At 50.8% G+C, this 11,332-nt stretch overlaps 1 protein-coding gene and 1 non-coding gene across 2 annotated transcripts; both read right to left on the minus strand.

The window, feature by feature from the left end:
- Window positions 1-7,089: 7,089 nt before the first annotated feature.
- TRNAT-AGU lies at window positions 7,090-7,163 on the minus strand. The gene has a single exon. It is a non-coding gene; the product is annotated as a tRNA-Thr (tRNA).
- Window positions 7,164-7,388: 225 nt separating this feature from the next.
- Window positions 7,389-10,325, minus strand: LOC123427311 (uncharacterized protein At1g65710-like). The gene is made up of 2 exons (XM_045111318.1): window positions 8,927-10,325; window positions 7,389-8,834 (listed from the first exon to the last, which is right to left on the minus strand). The coding sequence occupies exons 1-2, from the start codon at window positions 9,962-9,964 to the stop codon at window positions 7,629-7,631; spliced, it is 2,244 nt and encodes a 747-aa protein (XP_044967253.1). The 5' UTR covers window positions 9,965-10,325; the 3' UTR covers window positions 7,389-7,628.
- Between the last annotated feature and the right edge of the window lie 1,007 nt (window positions 10,326-11,332).

The raw sequence follows: 11,332 nt of genomic DNA on the forward strand, positions 1-11,332 counted from the left end.
ATGGTATTCTCCTTTGAATGTTTCAAGTGGCTTGACTTGGCGCATATTCATGCATGTAGTTGAAACAAAACCAACATAGCCTCTATGATGTTCGTGTTCATGGTGATTTATATCTTGTTCATGCTTGCATTTAATGTTAGTCAAACTCATTGCATCTTGATGACTGTTGTCGCTCTCTAGTTGGTCGCTTCCCAGTCTTTTGCTAGCCTTCACTTGTACTAAGCAGAATACTGCTTGTGCATCCACTTCCATAAACCCAAAAGTTTTTCCATGAGAGTCCACCATACCTACCTATTTGCGGTATCTACGTACCGTTCCAAGTAAATTTGCATGTGCCACTCTCTAAACCTTCAAGAAATAATTTGTTTTGCATGCGCGAACCGCTCATGTGGTGACAGGGGGCTATTGGTATCTTCCATGCTAGGAGTGTTATCCTCGACATGTGTTTATTCACTGTCATTCACGAGAAAGGGGCCGATAATTGGAATGCCCAGTTCCACGCTTAAATCGAAAACATAACTGTAAAACAAGACTCCCCCCGGATTGATGTTAGTATGGACGGTACCCGAGGATTCGGCTAGCCGTGGAGTGTGATTGATTGGTGGTGGGGGAGTTAAAACTTTACTTTCCTGTTTGGGAACCGCCTATAGCATGAGTAGCATGGAAGATATTGAGAACTCTTGGTCATTGCGTTGACAATGAAAGCATGCCACCCAAAATAATTATCTCTGTTTTCAAAGCTTGAGCTCTGGCACCTCTGCAAATCAATGCTTCCCTGTGCGAAGGGCCTGTCTATTTATTTTCTTGTCGAGTCATCCTCCTCTTATATAAGCACCAATTAGAGAGCACCTCTGTCATTTTTATGCTTTGCTCTTGATTGATATTGAGTATGACTATGACTGGATCTTCGTTGCTATGAATTACAATGTTTAGTCAGCCCTTGATCTTTGAAAGTGCTCTGCATTTATGTTTTGCGGTCTCAGAAAGAGCTAGCGAGATACCACCTATTCATATTGCTTCATGCTTGTTTTGATTGAAGTGTTGGTAATTGAAACTCATTATTATTTTCTCGTTAGCTGATTATGCCATTGATATTAGCTTATCGTGAGACCTTTGTGTCATTTGTTTATGTGGTTAACTTGTGATCTTGCTGAAATTCTGGTTATGAGTTAGACATAGTTGCAACAACAAGATCAAACAGAGTTTGTCAAAGTTTTTCTTTCTCTCTCAGTTTGTCAACTGAGTTGCTTGAGGACAAGCAAGGTTTTAAGCTTGGGGGAGTTGATACGTCTCCAACGTATCTACTTTTCCAAACTCTTTTCCCCTTGTTTTGGACTCTAATTTGCATGATTTGAATGGAACTAACCTGGACTGATGCTGTTTTCACCAGAATTGCCTTGGTGTTATTTTTGTGCAGAAATCAAAGTTCTCCAAACGTCCTGAAAATTTACGGGGAGCAGTTTTAGAAAATATGAAAAGTATCTGCGCCAAGTTCCACTTGAGGGGGTGGGCCAGTGGGCCACAAGCCCTGGCTCCGCCACCACCCCCCTGGTGGCGGTGGGCAGGCTTGTGGGGCCCACATGGCTCTGCCGCCCCCAACCTCAGGTCTATAAGTTCCCTTTCATCCCAAAAAAAATAAAGAGAGAAGTTTTCGTCGCGTTTGCGATATGGAGGCACCGCCACCACCTGTTCTTCATCTGGAGGGCAGATCTGGAGTCCGTCTTGGGCTCCGGAGAGGGGAAATCGTCGCCATCGTCATCATCAACCTTCTTCCCTCTCCAATTCCATGAAGCTCTTCGTCGTTCGTGAGTAATCTATTCGTAGGCTCACTGAGCGGTGATGAGTAGGATGAGATCTATCATGTAATCGAGTTAGTTTTGATGGGGATTGATCCCTAGTATCCACTATGTTCTGAGGTTGATGTTGCTACTACTTTGCCATGCTTAATGCTTGTCACTAGGGCCCGAGTGCCATGATTTCAGATCTGAAATTATTATGTTGTCACCAATATATGTGTGTTTTAAATACGATCTTGCAAGTTGTAGTTACCTACTATGTGTTATGATCCGCAACCCCGGAGTGACAATAACCGGAACCACTCCCGGTGATGACCATAGTTTGAGGAGTTCATGTGTTCACCAAGTGCTAATGCGTTGGTCCGGTTCTTTATTAAAAGGAGAACCTTAATATCCCATAGTTTCCTTTTGGACCGCGCTGCCACGGGAGGGATGGACAATAGATTTCATGCAAGTTCTTTTCCTTAAGCACGTATGACGACACACGGAATGCATGCCTACATCACATTGACGAACGGGAGCTAGCCACATATCTCTCCATGTTATAACTGTTGCATGATGAATATCATCCAAACAAATCACCGACCCATTGCCTACGAGTTTGTCCCACTGCTGCTGTTACTACTGTTGCTACTGTTGTTACTTGTCTTGCTCTGTTGATGTTACTACTGTTGCTACTGTTGTTACTTGTCTTGCTCTGCTGCTACTGTTGCTACTTGCTACTGTTGTCACTACTGTTGTTCCTTGCCACTGTTATTGCTCGTTACACTGTTGCTACCTGCTACAATTTTGGTTAGCTAGTCGTTGAGGGGAACTGACAATTTTCGTCAACGAGGCAACTTGGCACCTTAGATACAATTGTTAGGAATAGTCTGCCGTCAACAGATCGTTTCTGACACCGTTGTTATCATACTACTTTGCTGTTACTACTTTGCTTGCAGATACTAATCTTTCAGGTGCGGTTGAATCTGACAAATTCAGCTGCTAATACTCGAGAGTATTCTCTCACCTCCTGCCTGGCTAACCAACAAGTTTGGGTCGAATACTCTACCCTCGAAAACTGCTACGATCCCACGCGCTGGTGGGCCGTCAACAACATTCTTCTAGTTTCGACTGCCGGAGAGTGCTAGCAGCATTCTTCTGGTGCCGTTGCAGGGGAAGGTTTGTTGTCATCAACATTCGTCTAGCTATTGCCACAGAGTGCCAGTCAGACTCCTCCCTCCCACTTCGTCCGACCCAAGGAGGCCACCTTTGGCCTGCGCCCTAGGGTTTTGCCCGACCCCTTGGCTCCTCCTATATATACTAGATGTTTAGGGCTATTTGAGACACAACTTTGCCACGTGCAACTCAAACCTACACCTCGTAGTTCTTCCTCTAGATTAGATTTCTACGGAGCTCGGGCGGAGCCCTCTAGGAATAGATCATCACCAACATTGGCGCGCCATCACGCTGCTGGAGAAATCATCTACTTCTCCGTCTCTCTTGCTGGATCAAGAAGGCCGAGATCGTCATCGAGCTATACGTGTGCTGAACGCGGAGGTGCCGTCCGTTCGGCGCTAGATCGGAACGGATCGTGGGACAAAGGTGATTTGAATCACGAAGTTGTACCACTACATCAACCGTGTTTCTTAACGCTTCCCGCTTAGCGATCTACAAGGGTACGTAGATCTAATCTCCTCTCGTAGATGAACATCACCATGATAGGTTTTCGTGTGCATAGGAATTTTTTTGTTTCCCATGCAACGTTCCCCAACACTCCTCTACTCCTTCTCTCTCTGCGAGGTGACTCATCTCTTGAGCTTCGTCATCGAGATGAATCTTCTCTTTGTTTGTAGGGGGCGGAACACTCATTGGAGTAGTGTCCGGGCTTCCCACAATTGTAGCAGTTTCGATCACGACTGGACGAATGCTTCTCATCATGTCTTGAGCTTAAGCTTATCTCTTTGACTCTACTCTTGTAGACTTGTTGAATTTTCTGACCATGAGGCTTATCTCTTCATGAGTGACAAGATTGTACTTTGAAGTAGCAGGAGCATCACATGAAGCTTTGTAAGCACTGCTTGACTTGTTGTGCAGCTCATCTTTGTCCTTGAGTGACATCTCATGAGCAACAATCCTACCAATGACTTCAGTTGGCTTGAGATCTTTGTAGTTTGGCATCATTTGGATCAATTTGCACAATGTGTCATACTTTCCATCAAGAGCTCTAAGTATCTTATTGATGATGAATTTGCCGGTCATCTCTTCGCTTCCTAAGCCGGCAATCTCATTGGTGATGAGAGCTAGCATAGAGTACATTTCAGCGACACCTTCACCATCCTTCATCTTGAACTTGTCAAGCTGACTTTGAAGCACATCCAACTTAGATTTTCTGACAGAATCAGTACCTTCGTGCATATCAACCAAAGTATCCCAAATTTCTTTTGCATTCTCAAGACGACTGATTTTGCTGAATTCTTCGAGGCATAGAGAGTTGAAGATGATGTCGCAGCTTGAGCATTGAGTTGCCACATCTTCAGTTCATCAGTTGTCGCATCACGATCAGGTTCATGTCCTTCTCCAAAGAAGCAACCTAGCACACCAACACAAATAACAACCCAAACATGAGGATTAAAACCAAGAATATGCATTTTTATCTTTTGCTTCCAACTAGCAAAATTAGTGCCATCAAAATATGGACCTCTACGGTGATAATTTCCCTCACTAGAAGCCATACTCTCCTAGGTTGTGAAACTGATGCAATGGAGACCAAAGCTCTGATACCACTCGTAGGATCGAAAGTATGTCTAGAGGGGGGGTGATTAGACTACTTGACAAGATAGTTTTTTTGCCTTTTCCCAATTTTAGTTGAGAGGCAGCTTTGACAGTTATAGTAAGTCAAGTACACCCGACATATGCAGTTCTAAGAGTATAGCAATGGAAAGTAAAACATGCAAGTATAAGGTAAAGGAGTAAGGTAGGCGGATCAAATGCATGAGGTTGACACGACAATTTTTGGCATGGTTCCGATAGGTGGCGCTATCGTACGTCCATGTTAGTGGAGACTTCAACCCACGAAGGGTTACGGTTGCAAGAGTCCACGAAGGGATCCACCCACAAGGGGGCCACGAAGAAGCGGCCTTGTCTATTCCACCCCGACTACCGACCACGAAGGACTAGCCTTACTCATGGTAGATCTTCACGAAGTAGGCAATCTCCTTGCCCTTACACACATCTTGGTTCCACTCCACAACACGAAGTAGGAGGCTCCCAAGCGACACCTAACCAATCTAGGAGGCACCACCCTCCAAAAGGTAATAGATGTGGTAGATCAATGAACTCCTTGCTCTTGTGCTTCTAAAGATAGTCTCTTCAACACAAAATCACTCTCTCACAGAATATGCATGCGTAGGAGAGATTGATTTGGTGAAAAGTAGTTTGGGAAGGCTAGAGGTCAAGTTTCAAATGGTTGGATTGGAATATCTTGGTTTCAACACATGAGTAGATGGTTCTTTCTCAGAAAATGAATCTAGCAATGAAGTGTGTGTTCCGAGTGCTTATCCCATGAATGAGAGGTGGGTGAAGGGGTATATACAGGCAACACACAAAATCCAACCGTTACACCTAAAGTGACAAACTCGGTGACACCGAAGTTACAAACTCGGTGGTACCGATTAGCACAAAAGGCAGAACTTTTGAATCTCGGTGAGACCGATATACACAACTCAATGGCACCAAAACGATGGCTAACGGTCAGATGCCCAAACTCGGTGGCACCGATACCCAAAGTCGGAAATTCTGATTTTGTGTATCTTGGCAACAAAATGTTGGTCACACTGAACCCGGTAGCACCGATATAGATTCGGTTGCTATTTGGTGGGAATGGCTAGGATTCCTGTGTGAGGTCAAACTCGATGGGTCGGATATGTGGAAGTTGGTGACACCGAATTTGAGTATGTGGAATTTGACAAAATGGATATGTGGGAAAATGACTTAGCATTTTGGTGGCTAACTTTGAGCACTTTGAGCAATCAGTTTATTTTACTATCTCACCCCCTTTTAATAGTATTTACTTTCCTATGGATTCAAAAGTGATTTCTCATAAATATAAAATGAAGAGCCTTCTAGCTTGAAGCTTGAGCCAATATTATTCATTTCTTGGATCAAGGGCCATTGTCCACATAAGCCTTTAGCCATAGCATCTTTTGAACTTTTCTCAAATGTACTTGGAAAACATATTAGTCCAATGATGCATATGTTCTGATCAATTATCAAAACCACCCTAGGGAGCAATTGTGCTTTCAACGGCGTCTCCTGTGGCTCGGGTTTGACGGGGACAAGTGCCGGCAGCGCCGGCAGCAGGGCACGGGAACGCTACGTGCGTTGAGCGGCCATCGCCCGGGACGCGCATGTCGGGCGGCTTTGGGTAGCCCGCCTCATGCAGCACGCACGCCTACCACTCGTGCAGCCAGCGGCGACCAAAGCCGTTGGCCGCCGCCCCGTCACCGTGGAACCTCTCCGCCATGACTAGTGTGGCGACGACGAATGGCATTTTTTCAGGCGAGAAAGGTGGTTGGCGCTGGGCTGGAGCATTGTTAGCGAGAGAGATGGCGAGTGTGCAGCGAGCGGTGGCGAGGTCCGCTTTTATAATGGCGAGAGGGCAGGAGCGGTGTGGGCGGATGGCGGGATGCGCGGCGTTATGCTCACTAGCACTGCGCGGTCCTTCATCAATGGAAGGCTGACCGGCGGCAACATTGATTCACGCGGGAGCCGAGGCGAGACGATGAGGACGAGAAGCCGAGTCGCTGACTCGACGGGCCCGCAGGGGTGGAAATCTGGCAGAGGTTGTTTTCACGCCATTTTCTTTCCCCCGGTTGCCCTCGGTGCTGGGTTCGACCTGGTTCCGCCGACACCAATTTCATTCAAACCGGCGAAATTTGGGTTCCTTAAGATGCGAGTGGGTGTTTTTTTTCGCCGGCGATAAAAAATGATGCCTTGGGGCCTGTTGAGGGGGGGGGGGGGGTGGAGATGCTCTAACCTTGGGTCTTTGCTATTCCTGTGTTTTACAGATCAGGTGAATCAAAGAGAGAGAGGGGGGGGGGGAGGTTGGAGATGCTCTAACCTTGGGTTTTGCTATTCCTGTGTTATGCAGATCACGTGAATCAAAGAGACCCTAGAAGTCCATGAAAAAAAACACGTTGTCTTTCTAGAATAGAAACTAAGGAGTGATAAAAATAGGGGAATATTGCTGAGTATGCTTAGAAGGCCAAAATCTGTGCTAGCTATGACAAAAACCTTTGAAGCAAAAGTAAAATGCTTTCGTTGAGAGTTGAACTCAAGACCTCCCGCTTACTAAACGGGTGCTCTAACCAACTGAGCTATGAAAGCGTCATGCCTGTTATTAAAAGCTAATCTATAGGTTAATTACTTGATTAACTAATTCCTCTTGGATTATTGCACTGTCATCTCGTATAATGGTCGGTCTATCTAAAATTGAAGGGTGTCATAACTCGTTTCAACAAATCAGGGGTGTTCAATCACATAACGAGCACATGATATATAGGAATTGAACATGGAAGAATACATTTTTTTTCTAGGAAACCAGGAGGAACATAACGAACTCATTTCAGAAGCTTCATATTCATAGTTCAAGCGAACTACTACGTTTTTGAGTGTGCGATCTTTCACTAAAATAAACTTCCACCAAAAGATTTTGGCATATCATCAGTAGATAACCAAGGATAAATACATTGCCAAGAATATTATCAAATGAGGCAAAGAACAGCAACCCGTCTTGCCATTAAATTTTTAAAACCAGAACGCCTAAAAGTGACAGCAACACTGTTGTTTTTGCTAAACGCTAGAAGAGTTTGCTGATGCAGTACGGACATCTGATCGCGCGACGCTGCCGCCGCCTCGATGAGCACCGCCGGCAGAGCCAAACCGTGCACGGCCACCGGACTCCTGCTTGCTCTGCCAAGACAGTTCGAGTGTGCCGGCCGTGCCACCGCTGAGCTGCTCGGCGTCGTCGCTGTTGGACTGCGAGGCCGTCCACGTCCGGTCGGTGGAGTCGACGGAATTGGGCTCCCAGGAGCACGTCCACGGGTTGCCGGCGAAGCTGTTGCTCCCGGCGGACTCCTGTGGCTCGGCCTCGCCGCGGATGTCCCGCACGGACACGTACTTGTGCAGGCTCGGCTCCATGAGGTCGTCCTTGACAACGACCTCGGACTCGACGACGTGCGTGCCCGCTCCCGCCGCCTTCCCGGCGCTGTAGCAGCTCACGTTGGCCGACCCCTTGTCGTCGGCCGACCGGTCCAGCTCGAAGCTCCTGTTCTCTGACGGCGAGGAGTTGAGGTCCGCGACCGCTTCAAGGATGGAGCAGGCTTTGGACACGCACGCCGGGAGCGAGAACGCCGGCGCCGCCGCGGCCGTGTCGCTAGCGTTCTGCTGGTGATAGCTCTGGATGTCCTCCAGGAGCAGGGAGGCGTAAGAGTTGCCGTTGTGGTCAAAGTCGCGGGATGACCGCCTCGACGACCGGCCTGCCGGCCCGGCCTTCGGGTTGGCGACGCTCTCGGCCACGATGCTCACCGTGTGCGTCGCGTTGATCCTGGACGACGGTGCTTTTGTCTCCGACGCCATGGCCTCATTCAGGAAGGCGTGGTCGAAGTCTCTGGACGACCTCCTCGACGACCGGCCAGCCGGCCCCGCCTTTGGGTTGGCGACGCTCTCGGCCACGATGTTCACCGAATGCGTCGCGTTGATCTTGGAAGACGGCGCTCTGGTGTCTGGCGCAGCGGCATCCTCCATGAAGGCAAAAGAACTGCCGCTGTGGTCGAAGTCCCGCGACGAGCGCCTAGACGACCGGCACCCAGGCCCCGCCCTCGTGTTGTTGACGACGCTCTCGGCCACAATGCTCACCGTGTGCGTCGCGTTCATCCTCGCGGACGGCGCCTTGGTTTCCGACGCCACGGCATCCTCCACGATCTCCGGCTTGTCCTTGGTAATCTGGCAGCGCTCCCCCAACCTCTGTGAAACGGCGGCGACACTCTCGATGGGTTTCTGCACGCAAGTTAATCAAGGATTTGAGCAATTTGGTGGTCGAACATGATGGCTAAAATTCTCTAAATACTGAAGCTTTTCTTGATCCGTACCTTCTGAATTTGGGACTTGCCGTTGTTGGTGGTGTGGTGGTTGTTGACCAGAGCATTCTCGTCGAGCTCCGACATGGGGTTGCGACGGTACGGCGAGTGATCGGCCTTCCTCGACGAGCTTCGGCTCAGCGAAGGCCCGTGCGTCGGTTGCACCCCGGCGTTCTCGTTCGCAACGGCCGCCGCCCTTGCAGGGGAGTTGGACCTCAGAGTTGGCGACGCATACCTCTTCCCAGAAGGCGCAGCCTTCACCGGTGACGGCGCGCGCCCCTTCTCCCGGGCCGGGACCGACACCATCTTCCCGGGCTGCCGCGCGGCCCGCTCGGCGCCTACAGAGCCCGCCGCGGCGGGCGCGACCTCGCCGCGCCGTCCTGGCGAGCGGCTCACCCTCCTGCTCCCGCTCCCGGCACCACTTCGGCTCTCGTGGCTCGCCGACCGCTTACGGTCCGGCGTCCTCCGGCGCGGGGAGGGCCTCAACGCGGCGGCGCCGCCGCCCAGCCTGTCCCAGTCGCACTCGTCGTCGACGCCCCCGGCCCTCCTCTCCCGGTCGAAGTCATAGCTCCTCTTGGATCCAGAGTACCTCCGGTACCCGGGACCACTCTCGCCCGACGCAGCCGCCTTCCCCGACGCCGACGAGCTGCGGCTGAGCCGGCCGCACTGGATGAGGATCGCGTCCACCTCCTCCTTGGTGCAGCTGGAGGTCCGCACCGGCACCCTGCTAACAACCGCCGGCTTCGCTGCCTCCTCTACCGGCGCAGCCGGGGCGGGCGGCGCCCACTTCGCCCCCTCGCTCTCCCCGCCGCTGGCCTCCGCGGCCACCTCCGCGGCCGCGGCAGCGGCGGCAGCCTTGACCACGAACACCGTCCGCTTGTCCGCGGCAGGCTCCTCCGCCCTAGGCGCAGTGGCCTTCCTGGACGGCGCCTTCCTCGCCTCCGGGGCTAGCGCGGCGGCGTCCTTGCCGCTCTTCTTGGCCGCGTTGCGGGGCAGCTCCTCTTGCCGCCGCTGCTGCTGCTGCTGCTTCTTGCTGAGGCACAGACCCATTGCGGCACAGTGCTGATGGGTGAGACGGATCCGGGACCTGGAGTTTGGAGGGGTGGAGCGGTGGTGAGGTGAGGTCAGGGTGCTTGAGCGCAGCTTTGGGGCGCGTGGGTTACAGTAAAGTGCGCGTCGGATAGTGTGTTTTGTACTGCTGGCTGCTGGCTGCTGGCTGCTGGCTGCTGAGTGATGGCAGTGGCGTCTGGTGAGCTAGAGCGAGAGCTCGAGCGGATTTCAAATTTTGGGCTGTTCCGTCGCGAGCATCGGGGACTGTGTGTGCGCGGCCCGAGCGGCGCACGGTGCGCAGCGCACAGGAGAAAGGAAGCCGTTGTGGGCACGGCGAATGGTTCCGCCCACTACACCCGGTCGATTCAAATTCAGACTGGACATCGTCAGGGAGGATCCGTAGATAGATGAGCCATCTCCAGCATTTGTATATGCGTATTCTTCGAACGCAAAGAATCGACCGTTGTGTTGGGAGCACGTCCAAAGTCGAGTCGTGTGTCATGCTGATTTCAGTTCGGCTGCGGCAGCGTCGTCATTCTTCTTTGGCCACAAGGGTGGGGAGAATCTCGTCCTCACGTGTCATGGAGGACTGAATTGCAGCCGTACGATTTTCTTTTTTTCGCATCACGCATCTGGATAGGATGGACCATGCGTCCGTCACCCTTGATCAGTTGACCTTGGCTCAACGTTTGACCGCTCGCTCATTCCACTGTCGCAACGCAAGCGTCACCTCCATCTAGTACCCAACGGTAAAGCTTGGTACTGGCGAACAGGGCGGCTTGAGATTCAAAATACGCGGTGGTATTTTCGACCAACGGAATCCAAAGTTCAGAGCACGCAGCATAGACAAAAGTATGAGGTGCTACTTGATCAGTGCGACTGCAGCGGGGGTCCTACCACACTGTCACGGAACAACCAAAGCTGAAAAGCTGGACGCAAAGTAATAACAGCGAACGAACAAAAGACCCAGTCGGCAGGGGAACGAAAGAGAGCTGTCTCGTGTCCCAGCCTTTTGCATCTCTTAGGCCATGTACAACGGGGGCAGCATTTGGTGCTGCCTCAATACGTCCATGACACTAAAGGAAAATGAGACTACCGTCCCGGACTCTAGTGACTCAACGCCACCATTTATGAAATCCAATGACGTATGCAAAGGAGGATGAGTGCTCGTCTTTTTCTGAACAAGGAGAGGATGAGCAAAGCAACCGGTGGTCCGTTCCCTTGTTTTTTCTTCTTTACACTGTTTTTGTCAGCGAGGAGACGGGCTCCTCTGCAGGAGTCCGCTTTGATCGGCAAGCAGCAGGTTGATATGAGCTGGATTGTTCAAGCCAACGTGGTGGCCTGGGGCACGTGTCCAGCGTGGCCCGT

Source organism: Hordeum vulgare, chromosome 2H, assembly GCF_904849725.1.
Source record: "Hordeum vulgare subsp. vulgare chromosome 2H, MorexV3_pseudomolecules_assembly, whole genome shotgun sequence".
In the NCBI taxonomy this organism is placed as follows: Eukaryota; Viridiplantae; Streptophyta; class Magnoliopsida; order Poales; family Poaceae; genus Hordeum; species Hordeum vulgare.